This window comes from Schistocerca nitens, chromosome 2 (assembly GCF_023898315.1).
Source record: "Schistocerca nitens isolate TAMUIC-IGC-003100 chromosome 2, iqSchNite1.1, whole genome shotgun sequence".
Lineage (NCBI taxonomy): Eukaryota > Metazoa > Arthropoda > Insecta > Orthoptera > Acrididae > Schistocerca > Schistocerca nitens.
In genome coordinates this window covers 416,740,517-416,765,414 of record NC_064615.1, presented here as the reverse complement: position 1 = coordinate 416,765,414, position 24,898 = coordinate 416,740,517, and the positions used below count along the sequence as shown (strand labels likewise).

General features: G+C 38.2%; 1 protein-coding gene across 1 annotated transcript in view; it reads right to left on the bottom strand.

Moving 5' to 3' along the window:
• The window catches only part of LOC126236289 (DNA-directed RNA polymerase III subunit RPC5), a 129,030-nt gene that overhangs the window by 15,392 nt on the left and 88,740 nt on the right, over positions 1–24,898 (bottom strand). Inside the window, exons 6-7 of the mRNA XM_049945477.1 lie at positions 18,786–19,002; positions 12,590–12,792 (exon numbers count right to left, since the gene is read on the bottom strand). Coding sequence (XP_049801434.1) covers positions 12,590–12,792; positions 18,786–19,002 — 420 coding nt within the window. The remainder of the gene's footprint in view (positions 1–12,589; positions 12,793–18,785; positions 19,003–24,898) is intronic.

Below are 24,898 nucleotides of genomic sequence, written 5' to 3'. Positions count from 1 at the left end.
CACGTCATTTAAGTATCTGGTCATAATATTGCACAGCAATATGAAATGGAATGAGTATGTGAGGATTATAGTTGGGAAGACAAATGGCTGACTATGGTTTATTGTAAGAATTTTGGGAAAGTGTGGTTATTTGTAAAGGAGATTGCATGTAGGACAGTAGTGGACCTATTCTTGAGTACTGTTCCAGTGTTTGGGGTCTGTAACAGATCAGATTAATGGAAGACATTGAAGCAATTCTGAGGCAGGCTGCGAGATTTGTTTCTTGTAGGTTCGAACAACATGCAAGTGACACAGACATGCTTTGGAAACTCAAATGGGAATCTCTGAAGGGAAGGCAATGCTCTTCTTAAGGAACACTATTGACAAAATTTAGAGAATTGACCTTTGAAGTCAACTTCAAAATGATTCTACTGCCACCAACATACATTTTGCATAAGAACGATGAAAATAAAGATACAAGAAATTAGGGCTCATATGGAGCCAATAGACAGTTGCTTTTCCCTCACTCTATTTGTGATTGGAAAAGGGCACCATCCATCAAACACCGTGCGGTAGCTTGCAGAGTATTTATGTAGATATACATGTAGCTGGCATCAGAAGCGATGGAAACAAAGCAATCACTATAGGTAGCGTGAAAAGTGGGGGCATCTGTACATGTGCTAAACTAGTTAAAAATATGTAACTCAGTATAGAAAAGACTTTCAGGTGGAGTTGTTGATGTGTTCTCTGAAGCAGGTTCCAAAATTTCTTCCAGTCTGACCTATACATTTAGGATTAAGTCATCACAGGTCATACTACACTCCTGGAAATGGAAAAAAGAACACATTGACACCGGTGTGTCAGACCCACCATACTTGCTCCGGACACTACGAGAGGGCTCTACAAGCAATGATCACACGCACGGCACAGCGGACACACCAGGAACCGCGGTGTTGGCCGTCGAATGGCGCTAGCTGCGCAGCATTTGTGCACCGCCGCCGTCAGTGTCAGCCAGTTTGCCGTGGCATACGGAGCTCCATCGCAGTCTTTAACACTGGTAGCATGCCGCGACAGCGTGGACGTGAACCGTATGTGCAGTTGACGGACTTTGAGCAAGGGCGTATAGTGGGCATGCGGGAGGCCGGGTGGACGTACCGCCGAATTGCTCAACACGTGGGGCGTGAGGTCTCCACAGTACATCGATGTTGTCGCCAGTGGTCGGCGGAAGGTGCACGTACCCGTCGACCTGGGACCGGACCGCAGCGACGCACGCCAAGACCGTAGGATCCTACGCAGTGCCGTAGGGGACCGCACCGCCACTTCCCAGCAAATTAGGGACACTGTTGCTCCTGGGGTATCGGCGAGGACCATTCGCAACCGTCTCCATGAAGCTGGGCTACGTTCCCGCACACCGTTAGGCCGTCTTCCGCTCACGCCCCAACATCGTGCAGCCCGCCTCCAGTGGTGTCGCGACAGGCGTGAATGGAGGGACGAATGGAGACGTGTCGTCTTCAGCGATGAGAGTCGCTTCTGCCTTGGTGCCAATGATGGTCGTATGCGTGTTTGGCGCCGTGCAGGTGAGCGCTACAATCAGGACTGCATACGACCGAGGCACACAGGGCCAACACCCGGCATCATGGTGTGGGGAGCGATCTCCTACACTGGCCGTACACCACTGGTGATCGTCGAGAGGACACTGAATAGTGCACGGTACATCCAAACCGTCATCGAACCCATCGTTCTACCATTCCTAGACCGGCAAGGGAACTTGCTGTTCCAACAGGACAATGCACGTCCGCATGTATCCCGTGCCACCCAACGTGCTCTAGAAGGTGTAAGTCAACTACCCTGGCCAGCTAGATCTCCGGATCTGTCCCCCATTGAGCATGTTTGGGACTGGATGAAGCGTCGTCTCACGCGGTCTGCACGTCCAGCACGAACGCTGGTCCAACTGAGGCGCCAGGTGGAAATGGCATGGCAAGCCGTTCCACAGGACTACATCCAGCATCTCTACGATCGTCTCCATGGGAGAATAGCAGCCTGCATTGCTGCGAAAGGTGGATATACACTGTACTAGTGCCGACATTGTGCATGCTCTGTTGCCTGTGTCTATGTGCCTGTGGTTCTGTCAGTGTGATCATGTGATGTATCTGACCCCAGGAATGTGTCAATAAAGTTTCCCCTTCCTGGGACAATGAATTCACGGTGTTCTTATTTCAATTTCCAGGAGTGTATATATCCCTGAGGACACAACTGTCCTGTGTTGCAGTCTAAATTTTTGATCATTATTCTTTGGGACATAAAAAATCAGAGTGTATCTTTAGAGATCACACATTCGCCAATTCCGTTGGAAATATTACCACATTGTTTGTTCCACATGGTCTTTATTTCTATGAATGATAGTGAGTGGCTCTACAACAGTTACCTTTCTGCTATGAGTTTTTAAAAACTCTGAGTACACTTCAAGCCTTGCTTGTGAAACTATTTTTCAATATCCCTTTTTTCTTCAGATCACTGTTAAAAATTCTCTGTAAATCCCCACCATAGATTACGCAAGGATGTGTCTTCAACTCATACAAAACCAGTTGTGACTTCGAATGAAAGTAGTTCATAGCCAGTGTGAATTATTTCATTCAAAATGTGGAAATTTGGCTGCAGTTGTCTGCAATTTTAAATAACATGCTGAAGAGCTTAGCTGTGCCTGGTACCCGGTTTTATTACACTCACACAGACCTATCAATTCAAGACCATAGAGGGAAAAGTCTTTTGCTCTTCATGTTCACAATAATAAATTTAGAAAGAATGTTATCTCACATTACATTAAAAGTTTCTACGGATATCTGCTACTACATTGGCACTTGCTTTAATCGCCAAAACAATTTTATTTATCATGTCATGAAATGTTTCAGAAGGACCCCTACATCAGATCTGTGACAAGATATAAAAAGCAATACTTCATAACAATAGAAACACATCTATTATAATAAATGTGAGGTATCTTTTTGATCCCTACTCCTTTATGTATTTCCTGACCAAGGCAGTTTGACATGATACGATGTAAGCAATTTCACCAGTGGGTGGTGTTAGTGTCAATAAAACCTGTGGCATCAACCACAACTGTTAACACACAATGATTATTAAAAAAGTAATTGCATTATATATATTACTGATACACAAACAAAAATTATTAATAAAGGAATCATATTGTACTACCAAAACCGTAGCTGCTACATTCCAAAATTGCTAGAATTTGAACACAGGAAGTGATACAAGGCAAACTACCTCAGTACATAAATTTCGACCATAACATGAAAAGCAAAATTACGTGCCAAAATAAAAAATTTCAAATAGCTTAATAAATATCAAACTTAAAAATGTGGAATGAAGGCAGCAGGATGCTTATTATAATTACAGCGAACTGCTGCCATTTATAACCTAGCAGCAGGTAATTCTTGTCACATTGAGATTAGTCATTACAATTGCACTACAAGAAATTGTTGGTCAGTTAGTTACATGTTTCAGGAATCATTTTGCATGATAGACCATAATGATGTGGAACGAGGCATTTTAAGTACACACCACAAATTAATTTGTACATACGATTACATTCTGAACATTTCTAGGTTTTTTTCCCTTTTCTTTTTTTATTTTGTATTACAAAAAGAAAAGGTTTATAGATCTGAGTTAGTTATTCCTACCCACCACCTTCTTTTATGGAATAGAAGGAGTTATCAAGGAGAAACTTTCTCAGTTTATTTTCAAATTTTACTTTGCTGTCTATCAAACATTTTATATTAAATTTGTTTGTGTGTGTATTTGTGTTCATTATTGTCTCTATCAACGTACCAACGCTTTCGTTTGGTAAGTTACAGAATCTTTGTTTTTAGATATATTTTTCCCACATGGAATGTTTCCCTCTATTATATTCAAAACATTTTATATCGCTGGATAAGTGATTAAAATTTTTGTTGCAGGATTGTGCACCCCTTTTTTTTGCTAAAGATAACCTTAATGTGGAGTAATGAATGTCATTTTTCCTTCCAGTATTGTAATTACATCATTGTTTCTTTCAAACTGTAATGGATTATTTGCAACAAACTTCATGAGTGAATAAATATGCTGTGAAGCAGAAGTCAGAATGCCTAACTCCTTAAACAGATGTCTACAAGATGATTGTGGGTGAGCACCAGATATAATTTTCACAGCATGTTTTTGTGCATGGAGACTCTATTAAAGATGAGTTACCCCAGAACATTATTCCATGCGACATAACTGAATGAAAACATGCAAAATATGTCAACTTACTGATTTGTCCCTGCCCAGGATATGCAATGATTCTAAGTGCAAATGTTGCTGAACTAAGTTGTTTTACGAGTTCCAAAATGCATTTTTTCCAATTTAAATTCTCATCAATAAGGATTCCTTAAGAATTTTGAAGTTCTCACCCTATTTATTATTTCCTTGCCATGTGTTACACTTATCATTGGTGTAGTGCCGCTAGATGAGCACATAACAAAACAGAGGGTGCGGCTATTCACAGAAAACCAGTGAATGATAATTTTAAGAACTTTTTTTAGCATTTCTTCTATTTCGGTACATATGTTTGGATCGGCAAAAAGGACTAATTCTCCTTGTTGTACATTAGACAGAAGATTGTTTACATATATGAGGAACAGTAGTGGACATAAGATTGAACCTTGGGGAAGTCCGTGTGTGATTTCTCCTCAATCAGAATTATTTCACTGGACTCAACTGCTTGATTTACTAAGTACAACTTTCTGCATTCTTTTGGTTGGATATGATATCATCCATTGGTTGGCTATACCATCAGACCTGTAACACATCAATTTATCTAGGAGAATACTGTGATTCACACAGTCAAATGCCTTAGAGAGATTACAGAAAATATCAACCGGAGGTATTTTTATTTACAGTTACAAATTTCTATCGAAAAGATTGTAGCTGCAGTGCTTCAATGTGCTGGAACTGGACACTGGAATACGCACATATGGGAATATACAGCACACAAATTTCAACTATCCTATTTAAACAATAGTACATGGCTGTAACAAGTGTTTAAAAACAATAGTACATGACAGTCAAAATAATAAAAGATAAAAAACAAGACTTTAAAGAATGTAAAAAGAAGGGGGCAGATGCATTTTTTATGGTTAAAGGAATAATTGACATTTATGACTTAGCATTAAGTTACACTCATAATGTTGTCAATAAAACCCACTGCAAAAAATAAATAAATAAATAAAAATTAAAAAAAAATCAGTCAGTAGTCATTACAGTTTCGTTAACCCAAGGGATGCGACCCATACTTCAGCCAAAATGAAAGAAAGCAGTCATACCCTTGACACCACAGCAAATACAGATCACAGTGTACCGCACCAAAAAAAACTGAGATATAAATTTTTCCATAGTTTCTGCAGAAAATTACTTTTTTTATTTTTTATTTATTTATTTTTTAACATTGTGCACAGTTACAAATTTCTATTATGAAGACCGTAGCTACAAGGTTTCAAGCTGCTCAAATTGAACATAGGAATATAGCACATATGGGAATATTCAGTATGCAAGTTTCAACCAATCTATTGAAAAAGCAACGGTACCTGATGGTCAAAATACCAAAAGATCAAAAATAACCCATACAGAAAGAGAGCAGGGACATTAATTGTAAATAAAGGTGTCTGATAATTATGGTTTACCAGCAATTTACACTTGTAACTTGTGCCTTCTGCTTGTTAAACAAGGGCTCACAATACAGCAATCAATTAAGAATGTTATTTCTGAAATTAAAAGTGATTGCGAATATGCTAAACTTCCTAAATGGAAACAGACCAAGACTGCCATTTAAGCTAATAGAGTGATTCACCAGGGTAAATACCAAGAGCAGACACACTACAACAATGATTGTACTATAAAATACCTCAATGTTAAGCTGGAATCAAATGTCCTGCTGATATATGCGGACAAGGAGAATGCTATTGTTCTTATTCATGATGGTGACTGTATTTACAATGTTACTTTCATGACAATGACGTTTATGAAATAAAGGAAGATCTGTTGCAGAAGATCCAGGAAGATTTAAAGTCCAAAATTGCATTTTGTTACTTCCTGTTTCAGAATGACGGGGATAAGAAAAGAATTAGTGTGATGTATCCACAAATGCATTTTCTCTGGACCCAAATAAAGTAGACCTGATAAGTCAATTAGACTGATCATCAAGAACAGACCCAGCCAAAGCTATAAATTGAATTAAATGTGCAACATATTGCTTAATGAGTTTTATAGTTTCAGCAATGATTACACCACCAAAACTAGTTACCATCTCACCTCCATCACTGGTGATATTAAAATTCCTGATAGAGATTCTTCAGCATCATTTAACATTGTTAATTTGTATACCAATACACCAATACCTGTACCCTTTATATCATTCGTGATAATTTGATTAAATTTCAAAAAACTGAAAATAAATCATTAATGGAACTGGTCTAGCTTTCCTTCTCTGTTAATTATTTGCCTTTAAGGAGAAGTTATTTCATCAAACAAATGGCCTTGCCATGGATAACAGCTTTGCTGGCATAATGGTGAACATATTTATTACTTTCCTTGAGAATAAATTCTTCTGTTGCTGTCTTGAAATTTCTCAAAAAATTATCCTGTACTGCAGATAAATGTACAATATCAGTTTTTTTTCCAATATATAAAGTATACAGCCAACTGGTTGTATAAATTTAAAGTAAAAACCTTGTCCAGGTTTCACTACCACAAAGGGTATCTTCTTCAGAAGGAAAGTCACATAAATTACATTACATTAAAACTGGAAACATACATTATGAGCCAAGGAGCTCATGTCTGCTCTTTTAACAAGCTGTACCTGTGTAAATATTTCCCCCGTTTCCGTGGAGTATTTTATTTCATATTTTCTACTATTTGGCTTCAGCTCCTTATACCATTAGTGGTACTGAAATCTGCTCAAGGTTTTTATGTTAAACTTATGCAAACGGCTGGCTGTATACTTTAAATTCTGAAATTTTAAATAAGGTTGCTGCCATGTTTACAATTATTATTGTTTTATTTAAAAGTAATGAAAAAGAAATCCACAATTTTACTAAGATCTTGAATATTTTGTATCCACATATAAAGTTTCCCTCAGAGAATTAAAAAATGGATTACTAATTAACTTCCGAAGGCAGGTAACAAATCAGCAGTTGCAGATGTTTACTGCAAACCAAATTGCACTGATGTTATCATTAGCCAAGATTTCTGCCACTGCTTGATACCACATTACTCTTGTTTTCATGCTATTCTTCACAGGCTTGCAATATTAAACCTTAGCCATGATGCTCGTGAACATTTTTGAAATTTATACCTATTAATACATCATTATAATGCTTTACAGAGCATTTTAGAAATGTGAATACAAGAACCATTTTATGTCGCTTCAACCACTGCAAAAGTTCTATAGTATCACACCTCAAAAACTGCGGTTCTGATGTTTTTTTTGCCCCATCAGAGGTACCGGTTTGTCACCAATGACACATTAGTTACCTTTTTATGTCTTTTTCAAATCATAAACAATACCAATATTTTAAACATTTTACTCATTTTATAGATCCATATCACATTTTATTCTTTACCTGTGTCATTTCAATTTGTAAAAATATCTGCAATATCCTTTCAAAATGTTTAAACACATTAAAATTTTATTTTGCGTTTGGTCCTATGCACTGTCATCTGCAACTATCGTGATCTCACAGATGTTTTGTTTTGTTTGGAGCGAGGTACAATATCACCATCGTTAATGAAACTGCAGTGAGTGTTGGCTGGTTTGTAGTATAACACTAAGGCTGATGACCACAATGTTACAGGTGTCACTTGGTACTAAGCTGTAATTATCAGTGGCTACCACTAACTGTTTAGGGGGCAATCGAAAAGTTTCCATTTAAGGGCATCACTGCAGTATATACACAATGTAATGTGATCCTGATGCAGGTACATAAGTACTGACATACAAACAATAAATGCGGAAATGTGAAATATGGCAACATTATTAGCAAATGCGTCCAAACAGGCCAATGTGGTGTTATTCTTTTCTGTGCTGCCAAAGGACAAGCTCTGACAGACATCCATCGGAGATTAAGGAATATGTATGAGGCAGCATGTCTGCTAAATACCACTGCTGTGGAATGGTGTGCCAATTTCTGTGCAATGTGCTGCTATTTCATGATAACACATGTCCCCATATTACAAATGTCACAACACAGAAGTTACACCAACTCAGGTAGGAGACACACTGAGCACCCACCCTATCACCCTAGTGTCTCCCCATGCGATCATTACATCTTCGGTCCCTTAAAAAAGGCCTCGAGGGGTCGACAATTCCTGATGGACGAGGAAATGCAGTACGGAGTTACAGTCTCCTTTACGCAGCAGCACACAATGTTTTCCCAAACAGATATCTTCAACCTGGTGTGCCAGTGGACTGATTACCTCAATGCTCACATTGATTTTTCCTCATTGGCATACTGATTCTGGACTGTATGGCCTTCAAACAGAAATTTTTTGATTGCCATTTATAGTTAATGTTCACACTCCCTTGCTATAAGGTTTATTTTGATCTTTTATTATTTTGACTATCATGAACTATTTTTTTTCAACTGCCTGACTAAAACTTGCATACTGAATTGAATAATCCCACATGCGCCATATTCTTACGTTCAGTTCCAGCAGCTTGAAGTGATGTACCTATGATCCTCTCAGCAGAAATTTAAAACTGGAATGACTGTCTCATTCCAAACTGTAAAAAAAGCAATTTTCTGTAGAAATTGTTTAAACATTTATATGGTATAGTTTGTCTGGCACTGTCTTCTACAGTACTTGTGTCAGAGGTGCATCTCTACTTTGTTTCATGTAGGGTGAGGTGCAACATCCAGGTGATTAATGAAATTGCAGTGACTGATATTTTTGTAGTACAATGCAATGACTGATGACCATGATGTAATGGGTGTAACTTAATACCAAGTCATACAATGGTTTAAATAGGTTAGTGGAAATCTGTATGTAGAATATTGCCATTTGTGCTGTATTATAATGTTCAGTTTTAGCAGAATGAAGTGTGAAGAGCTGCAGCTGCAATCTTTTTGGTAGAAATTTGTAATTGCAATTACTCACAATTTTTTGTAGTGTAAATGTAATGATCAATCCTGATGTGAAACGCACTACCTGCCACTAGGCCACAAATCACAATGGTTCCTTGTAATTCCAAAAAGCATCCCGGCTTCCTCCCTTCCACATTTACATTTATTAAGCAATTTGTGATTAATCAAACAATGGAAAATCCAGGATGGAATGTAACAATATTATGAGAAGGAAAGTTGCCACTCACCACATAGCAGAGATGCTGAGTCACAGTTAAGCACAACAAAAAGTTTTTTTATTTTATCATGTAATTTTGCTTTTAATGTTTTGTTATGTACTGAACTATTTCACCTTACGTCACTTCCCATGTACCACTTCTAGCAGCTTCGGAATGTAGCAGCTACTGCCTTGTCCATACAATGTGTTTCTTTTAACTACAATATTTATTTACATGTCAGTAAGATATACAGCATAATTACTTTTTAATAAGCATTGTGTCATACTAGTTATTATGGACGTCACTGGTGCTGATATCAAGAATGTCACCGACTGGCAAAACTGTTTAGCTTGCACCATGTCGAACTGCCTGTCAGTTTGAGAACTGATTGTGTTAGAGACTGGAGTAGGAAGTGACAAGATATTTTATACTGGTTTTATTAGGTAAACATTTCTCAGCTTCACTGTGTTGTGCAATGTATTCCTTACATTTGGGACAAGAAAAAACTGTTTTATTTTAAGATCAAATTCTGTATTTTTTTTTTTTGCCGCATTTGGTGCTACTGGTGCTATTCTTCGCCAATTTCAGAGCTATTTTGTGGCAAAATTCGTTTTTTGCCCATTTTGTTGGTTTTTTTTCCTGCCAAATTTGATGATTTTTTTTCTCAAATTCGGTGTGTTTGCTCTACTTTGGTGTTATTTTTTACCAATTTTTATGTATTTTTTTGCCAAACTTGGTTATATTTTGTTTGTTAAATTCAATGTTATTTTTGTCATCGTTAGTGCTATCTGTTGCCAAATTCTATACTTTTTTCCCCAAAGTCGCCATTTTTTGACAATTTTTCTATTATTTGTTTGCCAATTTTAGTATTATATTTTTCAGTTTTCATTGTTTATTTTCATCCAATGTTAGAGCTAATAAATGAGAATTTCTGTGTCATGTTATGTCCATTTCAGTGTTCCTTTTACTGGTTTTGGAGGTATTTTGTGCTGATTTTGATGTTTATGCCTATTTTCTTGACAATTTTCATCTATTTTTTGTGTAATTTTTTTGCCAATTTCAGTGCTATTTAATGCTTTCTTCCTTTTTTGTAATTTTTCTTTTGTTCCAATTTTTGTGCTTTTTCTCAATTTCAGTTTTGCCAATGTGTGTTACTTTTAGCCAGTTTTTGAGCTACTTCTTTTTGCCAATTTTGGAACTGTTTTGACATCATACCATAGCCTGTTATGTGGGAAATAAACTGCAATTGTAAGATTATGCACGAACCTCATCCCTGAGGAGAAAAGAAGGCAAAATGCAATTTCAACATTCAATACCTATCAGTTACAAATATTGGTAAACCGTTGTCCTCAAATTTATAGTATTTTCTGTATGACAAACTGACGAATTTTATGATATTTCATAAAAATCTCCAATTTCATGTTATTTTGCAAGTAAAAGCCAATTTTGCGTTATTGTATTCACAAAATTTTCGTGCCCCTACTTATATTCTGTTTCATGACACAGAACTGATGTTGGGGTTCCCTCTTAACGCATCATAAGATGATAAATTATTTTTGTGATCAACAGAAGTTTTTTGCCATACACTGTTTTCTGATAGACAGTTTTTGTTGAATATATTGACAACAATTGCATTTCATTAAATGAAATGGGTGCTTTTTAAAAACAAGCACAGATCTTTCTGCCTGGCATAGTAAAAATAACTTAATTTTATCCATAAATAATCAGAAATTGATTACAGCTGTAACAATCATTAGTGCATAAGTTTTTAGGTAAGACAAAAGCTATAAGCGATTTCAGCTATTTCCATCAACTTTGTTTCAGTTGCAGTTAGTAGTAACACTTAGTTAACATGTCGTAAAACAGAAACAGTAAACAGTAACAGGAAGTTACATAGCTTGAAAAAAAAATTAAGCTTGGCCTTTTTACCTCAAGACCAGATCAGACCACATAATCAGGAAAAGGGGGGGGGGGGGGGGCTCGAGGGAGGGAGTGAGTAAGCGAGTTATGTCCAGCTTTATCACAGTCTTGTAGTTAATCTTTTAATATTATTTTATTTACTATAAAGCACTGTTTCATATTATAAAAGAAAAAGATCAAATTTACAAAAGAAATGTATGCTGTATCCTGAAGATTAGCTTAGGCATGCATAAAAGTAAATGCATGTACCCACAGGAGTATGAAAACTCATGTGGGAGAATAAAAGTCATTCACAAAAATATTAAGAACAGCAGACATAAAGAAGGAAAAGTGAGAAGAAATGGTTCCTACGGAGATCAAAACACAAATCATGATACGATACTGCATTAGTGCTCAAAGGGGAGAGGAAGATGGGGCAGGAGCATACACAGGGGACTCGAGGATCAGCTGCATGGCATGCTTCTTCAACAGTTGCTTCACAACCCACCAATACCAACCACCAACTTACAAGCATATCTAACTGGGCAGATGGAAGACTGATCAGGTGCCACATTTTGTCCTATTATCCTACCGGTCTCAACTGCCACTTACCCCGAGCCTCCGTCTACCTCTACTCTCTTCCCAACCACTTAAAAATAAATAAAGGCTGCCCCCATGGTCTAGTGAACCACTTGATCCTGCCCTTGTCCTACTGCATGCGATCATTAATTTCACGCCAATCCATACCACTTACTGTAATTTCCCGTTTCATTATCTTCCTTAAGCCCCATGCGTGCACACAAACTGAATTAAAGAAAATGTCGCTGCAAATGACAGATCATGCACAGCATGCAAGAAAGGAGCCAGAAGTAACAATATTACTGCTCTTTACTCAGAAGGAGTCAAGGTTCTGAAAACCACAGTGCTCTGTGTCGTGACATAATGTTTCTCTGGACCTCACCAGACTTCTGCTGAATTTTACGAGGACAAAATAAAGTTGCCATTTTTTTCTCAATCTGCAGTTCTTCACCAGCAACTTCTTTTTCTTTTTATTACTACTACTTTAAGACTTCTACATACAGGGCTTTAGTTTAACTAATACAAGCTTATCTTTCTACCTTAAATGCAAGATGATGACTTTTGCCTGGACTTCCCATTTTCCCTCACATAAGCCACTGCTCATGTGAATAGAAAATATATTGCCAGCAGTAGACTTACATTTTTCTTACAAATTTCTTCCTTTGAATGAAACCTTTTACAACTAAACATAAACTCTGAATTACATTTGTAGTCAGGAAAGTGACTTTTGCGCCTTATCTAACACTGTACTGTTTTACTTACAATATAGTCACGAGCCCGACACATCACTTCTGCAGGAACTTTGCCAGATGCACTGAAACTATCCTTTGGATACAGCAAGTCACTGCGTACCACCCAATTTCCTCTGACTAACACAGCACACTGCTGTATGGCACGCAGCAGACCAGCCACATCACTCTCTTGACCCAATAGCGACAGCAACTGTGAGAACTGTACTATTTTTGCTGCAATATTATGGATCATACTGTAATGAACTCTAGTATACAGAAGCAGAAGATTACAAAATATGTGATCTAATACTAACTTAATCTTGGTCATTCAAGACAAATTGATATAGGCGAAGGAATTGCATCTTGTGCACTTTTTTTTTGGACTGCCATACCAGACAAAGTAATTGAGTTTTTAATGTGTTTATTTAACCATTTTATTACTTGTCTGATTTTCCATTAAATGAATCACAATACATAATCAATTTAGGCAGTATCATAAAGGAAATTTTTCAAAGTGTTGTATTTGGCTCAAGGTACATTGTGGTCTTGTACCATGATGTACAGCTTAAAGAAAGAAGACAAGTCACATATTATGAACATACTTTATTGAACATAAACACATGGCTAATAAACTGAATATCCAAATAACACACACAAAAGTAGTTTTTCTGGTTAACAAAATTAGGTCTAAAAATTAATGTTAATAAAAATTCAAATGCAATAAATTATTTTATTATTTTAAGCCCATGTAGCATTTCTATATCTTTAATCTGTACTGCCATACTGCAAATGTCTAACAAAGTACCATGGGTCATGACCATGGTGGAATATCACAAAATGGATCAGAGTACAATTTTCGTCCCACTTCAATAAATGGTGAACATAATCTAAAATAATATATTTACATCATGGTTTCTAGAGAAATGTCTGTTATAATCATTAGCCATGTAGGTTTAATTTTATTTGTGCATATATAGCTGGAATAACAATGAATTAAGAACAGAAGAACTTACTAATGCTACATGTAGGAAATTGAAACAACTGCTCCTTGCTCCTGTAATAACAGCTGGCTATACTCATGCCATAATAGGTAACTTTTGGTGTGAACAGGACTAAGTTAGAGAGTAAACACCAGAGATATAAGACTGACTACAAGCCTCTACCCTGATAATCTTTGATTTTTCTGTCTTAAAGAATGAAATTACTATTAGCAAAAATGTAAACTCTGTAGTGCACTGTCATGTAGAACCCATTTGTGAAACGAGGCTCGAAAACAGCAGAACCTGTTTTAACAATACGGAAAAAAATACACCAATGTTTAGCATGCCTCATGTGATCCTGTCAGATAATCATAACACAATGTTTCACCAATGAATGCAATACAGTAAATCTCTTACATAATACCATGGAGAGGCTAGAAACTCGTATTTTACACAACTTCAAAGTATAACCCAAAAAACCATAATTTTTGCAACATCAACATATCTGTTTTCCCAACCATTCTAATATTATAATGTACATTTAAAGTCCTCCCCCCATGAACCATGAACCTTGCCGTTGGTGGAGAGGCTTGCGTGCCTCAACGATACAGATAGCCGTACCGTAGGTGCAACCACAACGGAGGGGTATCTGTTGGGAGGCCAGACAAACGTGTGGTTACTGAAGAGGGGCAGCAGCCTTTTTCGGTAGTTATAGGGGCAACAGTCTGGATGATTGACTGATCTGGCCCTGTAACACTAACCAAAATGGTCTTGCTGTTGTGGTACTGCGAACGGCTGAAAGCAAGGGGAAACTACAGCCGTAATTTTTCCCGAGGGCATGCAGCTTTACTGTATGGTTAAATGATGATGGCGTCCTCTTGGGTAAAATATTCCGGAGGTAAAATAGTCCCCCATTCGGATCTCCAGGCGGGGACTACTCAAGAGGACGTCGTTATCAGGAGAAAGGAAACTGGCATTCTACGGATCGGAGCGTGGAATGTCACATCCCTTAATCGGGCAGGTAGGTTAGAAAATTTAAAAAGGGAAATGGATAGGTTAAAGTTATATATAGTGGGAATTAGTGAAGTTCGGTGGCAGGAGGAACAAGACTTTTGGTCAGGTGCATACAGGGTTATAAATACAAAATCAGATAGGGGTAATGCAGGAGTAGGTTTAATAATGAATAAAAAAATAGGGGTGCGGGTAAGCTACTACAAACAGCACAGTGAACGTATTATAGTGGCCAAGATAGACAAGAAGTCCATGCCTACTTCAGTAGTACAAGTTTATACGAGGGCAGTTCAATAAGTAATGCAACACATTTTTTTCCTGAAACAGGGGTTGTTTTATTCAGCATTGAAATACACCAGGTTACTCGCCAATCTTTTAGCTACACAACACTATTTTTCAACGTAATCTGCATTCAATGCTATGGCCTTACACCACCTGGAAATGAGGGCCTGTATGCCTGCACGGTACCATTCCACTGGTCGATGTCGGAGCCAACGTCGTACTGCATCAATAACTTCTTCATCATCCGCGTAGTGCCTCCCACGGATCGCGTCCTTCATTGGGCCAAACATATGGAAATCCGACGGTGCGAGATCGGGGCTGTAGGGTGCATGAGGAAGAACAGTCCACTGAAGTTTTGTGAGCTCCTCTCGTGTGCGAAGACTTGTGTGAGGTCTTGCGTTGTCATGAAGAAGGAGAAGTTCGTTCAGATTTTTGTGCCTACGAACACGCTGAAGTCGTTTCTTCAATTTCTGAAGAGTAGCACAATACATTTCAGAGTTGATCGTTTGACCATGGGGAAGGACATCGAACAGAATAACCCCTTCAGCGTCCCAGAAGACTGTAACCATTACTTTACCGGCTGAGGGTATGGCTTTAAACTTTTTCTTGGTAGGGGAGTGGGTGTGGCGCCACTCCATTGATTGCCATTTTGTTTCAGGTTCGAAGTGATGAACCCATGTTTCATCGCCTGTAACAATCTTTGACAAGAAATTGTCACCCTCAGCCACATGACGAGCAAGCAATTCCGCACAGATGGTTCTCCTTTGCTCTTTATGGTGTTCGGTTAGACAACGAGGGACCCAGCGGGAACACACCTTTGAATATCCCAACTGGTGAACAATTGTGACAGCACTACCAACAGAGATGTCAAGTTGAGCACTGAGTTGTTTGATGGTGATCCGTCGATCATCTCGAACGAGTGTGTTCGCACGCTCCGCCATTGCAGGAGTCACAGCTGTGCCCGGCCGGCCCGCACGCGGGAGATCAGACAGTCTTGCTTGACCTTGCGGCGATGATGACACACGCTTTGCCCAACGACTCACCGTGCTTATGTCCACTGCCTGATCACCGTGGACATTCTGCAAGCGCCTATGAATATCTGAGATGCCCTGGTTTTCCGCCAAAAGAAACTCCATCACTGCCCATTGTTTGCAACGCACATCCATTACAGACGCCATTTTAACAGCTCCGTACAGCGCTGCCACCTGTCGGAAGTCAATGAAACTATACGAGACGAAGCGGGAATGTTTGAAAATATTCCACAAGAAATTTCGGGTTTTTTCAACCAAAATTGGCCGAGAAAAAAAATGTGTTGCATTACTTATTGAACTGCCCTCGTATGCTAACTACCTCTGCAGTTGATGAAGAAACTGAAGAAACGTATGATGAGATAAAAGAAATTTTTCAGATAGTGAAGGGAGACGAAAATTTAGTAATCATGGGTGACTGGAATTCGACAGTAGGAAAAGGGAGAGAAGGAACATAGTAGGTGAATATGGATTGGGGCTAAGAAATGAAAGAGGACGCCGTCTGGTAGAATTTTGCACAGAGCATAACTTAATCATAGCTAACACTTGGTTTAAGAACCATAAAAGAAGGTTGTATACATGGAAGAATCCTGGAGATACTAAAAGGTATCAGATAGATTATATAATGGTAAGACAGAGATTCAGGAACCAGGTTTTAAATTGTAGGACATTTCCAGGGCTGATGTGGACTCTGACCACAATCTATTGGTTATGAACTGTAGATTAAAACTGAAGAAATTACAAAAAGGTGGGAATTTAAGGAGATGGGACCTGGATAAACTGACTAAACCAGAGGTTGTACAGAGTTTCAGGGACAGCATAATGGAACAACTGACAGGAATGGGGAAAAGAAATACAGTAGAAGACGAATGGGTAGCTCTGAGGGATGAAGTAGTGAAGGCAGCAGAGGATCAAGTAGGTAAAAAGAAGAGGGCTAGTAGAAATCCTTGGGTAACAGAAGAAATATTGAATTTAATTGATGAAAGGAGAAAATATAAAAATGCAGTAAATGAAGCAGGCAAAAAGGAATACAAACGTCTCAAAAATGAGATTGACAGAAAGTGCAAAACGGCTAAGCAGGGATGGCTAGAGAACAAATGTAAGGATGTAGAGGCTTGTCTCACTAGGGGTAAGACAGATACTGCCTACAGGAAAATTAAAGAGACCTTGGAGAAAAGAGAACCACTTGTATGAATATCAAGAGCTCAGATGGAAACCCAGTTCTAAGCAAAGAGGGGAAAGCAGAAAGGTGGAAGGAGTATATAGAGGGTCTATACAAGGACGATGAACTTGAGGACAATATTACGGAAATGGAAGAGGATGTAGATGAAGATGAAATGGGAGATACGATACTGCGTGAAGAGTTTGACAGAGCACTGAAAGACCTGAGTCGAAACAAGGCCCCGGGAGTAGACAACATTCCATTACAACTACTGACGGCTTTAGGAGAGCCAGTCCTGACAAAACTCTACCATCTGGTGAGCAAGATGTATGAGACAGGCGAAATACCCTCAGACTTCAAGAAGAATATAATAATTCCAATTCCAAAGAAAGCAGGTGTTGACAGATGTGATAATTACCGAACTATCCGTTTAATAAGTCACAGCTACAAAATACTAAATCGAATTATTTACAGACGAATGGAAAAACTGGTAGAAGCCGACCTCGAGGAAGATCAGTTTGGATTCCGTAGAAATGTTGGAACACGTGAGGCAATACTGACCTTACGACTTATCTTAGAAGAAAGATTAAGGAAAGGCAAACCTACATTTCTAGCATTTGTAGACTTAGAGAAAGCTTTTGACAATGTTAACTGGAATACTCTCTTTCAAATTCTAAAGGTGGCAGGGGTAAAATACACGGAGCGAAAGGCTATTTACAATTTTTACAGAAACCAGATGGCAGTTATAAGAGTCGAGGGACATGAAAGGGAAGCAGTGGCTGGGAAGGGAGTGAGACAGGGCTGTAGCCTCTCCTCGATGTTATTCAATCTGTATATTGAGCAAGCAGTAAAGGAAACAAAAGAAAAATTTGGCGTAGGTATTAAAATCCAGGGAGAAGAAATAAAAACTTTGAGGTTCGCCGATGACATTGTAATTCTGTCAGAGACGGCAAAGGACTTGGAAGAGCAGTTGAACGGAATGGATAGTGTCTTGAAAGGAGGATATAAGATGAACAACAACAAAAGTAAAACGAGGATAATGGAATGTAGTCGAATTAAGTCGGGTGATGCTGAGGGAATTACAGTAGGAAATGAGACACTTAAAGTAGTAAAAGAGTTTTGCTATTTGGGGAGCAAAATAACTGATGATGGTCGAAGTAGAGAGGATATAAAATGTAGACTGGCAATGGGAAGGAAAGCGTTTCTGAAGAAGAGAAATTTGTTAACATTGAGTATAGATTTAAGTACCAGGAAGTCGTTTCTGAAAGTATTTGTATGGAGTGTAGCCATGTATGGAAGTGAAACATGGACAATACATAGTTTGGACAAGAAGAGAATAGAAGCTTTCGAAATGTGGTGCTACAGAAGAATGTTGAAGATTAGGTGGGTAGATCACGTAACTAATGAGGAGGTATTGAATAGGATTGGGGAGAAGAGAAGTTTGTGGCCCAACTTGACTAGAAGAAGGGATCGGTTGGTAGGACATGTCCTGAGGCATCAGGGGATCACAAAGTTAGTATTGGAGGGCAGCGTGGAGGGTAAAAATCGTAGAGGGAGACCAAGAGGTGAATACACTAAGCAGATTCAGAAGGATGTAGGTTGCAGTAGGTACTGGGAAATGAAGGAGCTTGCACAGGATAGATTAGCATGGAGAGCTGCATCAAACCAGTCTCAGGACTGAAGACCACAACAACAACATCATTTAAAGTTGTCTAAATAATGAGTGAGACAGAGAAGATATTACAAACACTTAGCAGCACTTACCTCGTAATAACAGCTGCCTAACCTGATCTACCATTGGCAATTGTTTCAATTGAACAAGAGACAAAGCCTCTGAAGTCACTTGCCGCTGTTTCTGGTATTCTTCCTGCACAGGAGGTGGAACTAGTAAGCGAGTGTAATCACTTCTTGCCAAGCTCATCTGTGCAGTATCACCAGCACTTGTCAGAGCAGGTTCACAGTAAAGGTGAGCTTTCTCCAACTGTAACAGTCAGACGGTAATAAAAATTGTGTCAGTCTATAACACAAAGCATGACAACCACATCCATGTTATAAACAGCAACATATATTTAGTTACTATTTCCATTACTAAAAAAATTGAATTTATGAAATTTCACTGTTAAACATTTAATGAATGGTAACTGTTCACAATCTAATTAAACTCAGAAATCTGATTGCTACATGGACTGAAACCATTAGGTGTATCAGGAATTAAAGCTGTCGGATTTTTGGTGTAAATTCTTTATTGATACACTCAACACTCCTAGTTGTTAGACAGACCTGTATTTAGGAAAAAATTAAACTCTATTTTTATCACATTATTTTGGCTATCCATAACAATGTAAAACTGCAATAAAGTAGCAATTATACAGTGTGTTCCAAAAAGAGTGACCTAATATTGATAAAAACATACTACAAACATTGGATGAACTGCGAAATACTCACAGAATCTTAAAGCTAGCTATGCTATTACAAATGCTCTGTGTGTCCATCACAGCAGCATCACTAACAAAATCTAAGTGATAGCTAAAATGCATCAACTTTTACAGAAATTATTGTGACTGTTATCCTGTTCTTCACTTCTTCTACATCGCAAGGTAAAGGGGAGACGAACACACTTCCCTTCACATATCTCCACAACAAAAAATTGCATGGGGTCATGTCTGGTGATCTTGGAGGCCAAGACTGCAGGGTAGCGTCTTAAAGGCCAAGACTGAAGGGCAGCATCTTGGGGCCCCCTGTGCCCTATCCAGTGTTAAGGCAGAGTGTCATGGAGAAACTGACGTACGTTGTTGTGCCATTGTGATAAGAGCACCATCCTGTTGGAAAATGAAGTTATCAGAATTCTCCTGAAGTTGTGGAAAAAGCCGATTCTGCAGAATTTGAAGATAACTCATTCCAGTCACTGTGATTTTCTCAAGAAAGAAAAGACCACACACATTTTTCTTGTGGGGATATGTGAAGGAAAGCGTGTTCATCTTACTTTTACCTCGTGACACAAAACAGAATAACAGCCGCCATAACTTCTGTAAAAGTAGATACATTGTGTAAACTTTATGATGAATTTAACTGTCATCTAGATGCTATTCATGCTGCTACTGCTGGCCACACAGAGTGTCTGTAACAGCATAGCTAAAACTTTAAGACTCTGTGAGTATTTTGTACTTCATCCTGTTTTTAGTATGTTTTTACTGATAAATAAGTTTTGGGATCAGGTCATTCTTTTTAAAACACCATGTACAATTTAATTTAACAAAAGTCCATGTAGCTGAAGTCCATCAAATATTACAGTTTCTGTCCATTTCTTTAGTAACATACTATCTTTAGTAGTCAATGCCACCCCTCCCACTCCCTACCAAATTTGTAACTAAAACTTAGTTATTGCTGGACCTAACTTCCAAATGCTTTTTGTGAGACACTTAAATTTTTGATTGATTAATATTTTATGTGGCGAAATATAATCCCAAACTTGATACTGAGGAACTGATGACATAGTCATTTGATCCCTTTATTCATCCATCCATCAATCCAACCAACCAACCAACCAACCAACCAACCAGCCAGCCAGCCAGCCAGCCAGCCAGCCAGCCAGCTTGATACTGAAGAAGCATTTCTTTACTTTTTAATTTTTCCAGCTATCCATGGTAACATGGTTTCTCCTCTTAGCTTGTAATAACAGCTGTCTAGCCTATTAAAATAATGGCCATAGTTTCAGACGAATAATAGGAAATGCATCAAATTTTACTTACTACTGTTTATTATAGAGAAGAATGCAAGGAGAAATGTGTGCTTTAAGGACAGCTAGAGGGAAGTAGGCAGGATATGAACAATTTCTGTAGTGAGAGTTTGGATAAACGGAAAATGCCAGTTGGTAAAAAGGCCATTAAAAAAATATTCTTTGACAGTTCTATTTAGAATGTTGGCATGGATCATCCTGAAGACTGTCAATGTTGTTACAAAATTTGAGATAACTAGAAAATTAATAATACAAAAATTATGATGTTAGGAAATGGTAATGGGATATATGTAGGAACACAACTGCAAGAGCCATTAGATAGGGAGTATCAAATCGCCAGTATTTTTGTGTGCAGCACAGTAATAAAGCCAGTTGATGGAAGATAGTGGCACTGAGTCACAATAAGCAAGCATGAAAAGTTTTGGTAAACATTCAGCTTATAATGTAAGCACTCTTTTGCACTACGTGTCTGCCTATGCGGCTCTTACTTCTATACAGATAAAACTTCGGTTGATTTAACTCTTTATTCTGTGAATCATTACAAAGACAACTGAAGTAACATGGAACACTCTCCACAAAGAAAATAAATAAGAAAACATATTACAGCTCGACGTGTCACGGAGTAACCTTACATTACGTCACTGGTGCTTCCTACACTGGCTGTCCCCTCTCCTCTGTAAAGCAGAGTTCCAGGCACGTATTGGCATATGTATTTTATTATCCTGCCTGGCCAAGAGCACTTCTCTGAGAATGGTGTCTTCTCCGTCATAATCATCTTCTGTGTGGAGCTTAGTGTGCTCCTTCCAGGGGCTGTCATCTCTTCTTGAGTTTGTTGTCACACAGTTGCCATTTCTTCTGTTTGTTTCAGTTCTGTGTTGTCTTCAGGCAGCAACAAATGTGCACACTTAACCTGCTCAATGGAGATAGTTTGTTGCTTTCCATCATGGTCTATTTGCAATGTATACTCATTTCTTGCCAAAATTTTAAACTGTCTATATATGGTGGCTGAATGGGTAATTGTACAGTACTTGTTTGCAACCAGACAGTTTCTTAGCTCCTAAGTACGAACAATGTATTTGTGCCACAACAAGAACCTAGTGTTAAGGGTGGCTTCGCCATGTGATTATATGCCTGCTGAGATACCTACAGCATGTCACCCGCTGTCTCATCTGGTAGTTCTGTGAAGAATTCTGCTGGTAGTCTCTCCATAAACTATTCAACAATGGAGGTGTCTAGTTCTCGCATACATGTTATTCTGAGGCCTAGCAGCACTAACTGCAATGCTGAAGTCCAGCTGTCCTTATGACACATCAAGGCTGCCTTTAGCATCCCGTGCCACCGCTCAACCATGCCGTTGCTCACTGTGTGATACACAGTAGTATGGTGTGTCAAAAACCACCTAGTTTGAGCAATTCTAGGAACAACATTGATTCAAATTATTGCTTTTGATCAGTCATATTGTACAGCAGGCACCTGAAGCACGCAATTTATGATGGCAAACGTGCTTGTTACAGTCTCTGCTGAGATGTCTGACAGTGGTGATGCTTCCATTCATCTTGTATAATGATCCACTGCCATAAGTAAGTATTTGTACACTTCGGAAGGTGGTAATAGGTGCACAATATCTTCGTGCATGTGTGAGAATCTCTTCGTAGTCAGCAGAAACTCTCCGATAACTCTGTGTACGTGTCATTCAGTCTTACTTCTTTACCCAACTGTGACACTTATTGTTTTATGCCTGGTCATTCTAAATGATTTGTCATAAGCTTTAAACTTGATTCAACCTGTGGATATTGTCAAAAACAACCTTCCGTAGCTCCACTGGGATAAAAGGCAGGGGTCTATCCTTGAATACGTCGCACTATATTTTTAACATTTGTGACCACTCGTGCTAGCTTCAATTGTCATTTCTGTAGGTTACAACCACTGCTTTCACCAACCTGACTACTGAGCCATTAACTAGTTGTGCTATAGTGTCACATCCATTAAACCCACTTCACGGACAATCCCTCAAAGAAGTCTACAATATTCTGACAGTGTCCTATCCCTTACTTGTTCCTCCTTGCACATTTGCCATATGTGTTGATTCAACAGTTTACACATTCACCTAATTAAGACATTTTTTATTATTGTTTATGGTCATTCTGCTCAAGACCAGAGTATCACTTCCTCTCATCTTGCTGTTGCTCTAGCATCAAGCGCATTCACTGTCATTGCAAACTTCATGTGCTTGCCAATGATCTTGTTCTGGACAAATATGTGTGTAACTACCACAATTCAGAGTACTGGTTTTTCTGGTATGAACTGTGATGTCTGTACTTTAATTTGTTGCTTGTTTTTCACCATGTGCTTGTTCTTGGAGTAGTTTGCATCTCTAATATCAATTTAAGTTCTTTGAGTTGTTTCAGGAGGTTTGCTAAATACATCTCCTCAATCTTCTATAAAGCCTCTGGACTCGATAATCTCTACTGCCTGTGCATACTACTATTTTTTTACCATTAGTTCTCTGGGTCACCACTTTATGCAGCTCTTATATCAACTTACCTACAGATAAAACTTTGACTGATCTAACTCTTCATTTTACAAATCAAATTACAAAGACAAGTGAAGTAAAGTGCAAACAAATGAAACTCACTCTGTCCAGAAAACAAAGAATAAACATATGATGGTTAGACATTTGTCATGGAAAACCACATACGTCCACTACACGTTTCCACTACATTGCTGATGGTTCCTACAATGTCATCAAAAACTGTCACTTTTTCTTAAGCTGAACGTCATTTTTATCAATGGTTATCATAAATTTTCTAACAATGACTTGTCTAATATTGTTGCTAAGAATACTGTAGTAATCAGTTTCATTTCATGTTTTTTGCAAGGTGAAACCTGCTTTAACTGAATATCTGTAGTACTTACTTCTGCTTATCAACCAACGTACATCGCTACTATGCTGTTCAGTTTGACAAAAGAAAGTACTGCTTCTTTAACTGTTCATCAGTTCTTTTAATGCTGCAGTTTGTGTGTTTTATCATTTTCCCAGTAGAAAAATTAGTATTACGGGTGATCAATGTGGATATTGCCTTCAGTTAGTCAGCCTGGGAATAAAATATGAGGTGTGAGTCCCTACGGCAGTGGTCAGCAAACTCATTAGTCAAAAGAGCCATTTATTAACAGTTCAATGCTGGAAATTTTTTGAGAGTCAAATTTTTCGAATTTAAGCTATACAGTTACACTGATGGTTATCAACTTAATTAGGATCCTCTTAAGCTAGCTTTTACAAAAATCTCCTCCATCTGGAGTGAAGTACATTCGCTGAGATCAACCCTTTCCAACATACCCATCCACACTTCACAATCGTGTACTCATTTCGTCTACCTCCTTTTGTTCATCCTCTCTGTATATCCAAACAGTCTCACCATACTTTTCTCAATACTTGATACTATTTGTCCTTTCACTCCACAATGCTCCCAAAAATTAACTTAAGAAACATTACTTAAAGTTTTGAGTATTAGTTAAACTCTAGGTGCACTGAATAACACCTGCTCTCATATTTAATCACGATATTATTTATTGATAAAATTATATAATAAGGCATCCACAAACTTAAATCCCGACACTGACCGACTAATACTAATGTGAACTAAGACCTTGCATCTCCATGGAAAGGTTAGGTAATTTTCGGTAAGATTCCAGATTCTCGGCAATAAGACTATTTCTCAGTTTATTTTTCACAAGGTTCATAGTGGAAAATGATAGTTTGCATGAATATGTAGACCCGAATACGGAAAGAACAGCAAATGCTATTTTTTTCCTTTGACTTACGACAGGAATAATATTCCAGGTGTTAAAAATCAACATATCTTCACTTCAGAGCACTCACCTAAAGATAAAAACACAAACACCTACTAAGCATGTAAAAATTGAATTAAGGAAAGCAGCCATATCTACCAGCATTTTTCTTTATTGTTGTACAAGCTACTATTTTTTGTCCCTGTCATTGTCTGTTGATATATTTCTGATTCATTATTAATATAATTATTTTCTTTCACCTGATGGCACCTATTTTTCCACACTTCATGTGAAACAGTTCCACAATCTTCATCAGAATACGCATTTCTTCTGCTGCTTTGCATTGCATGAA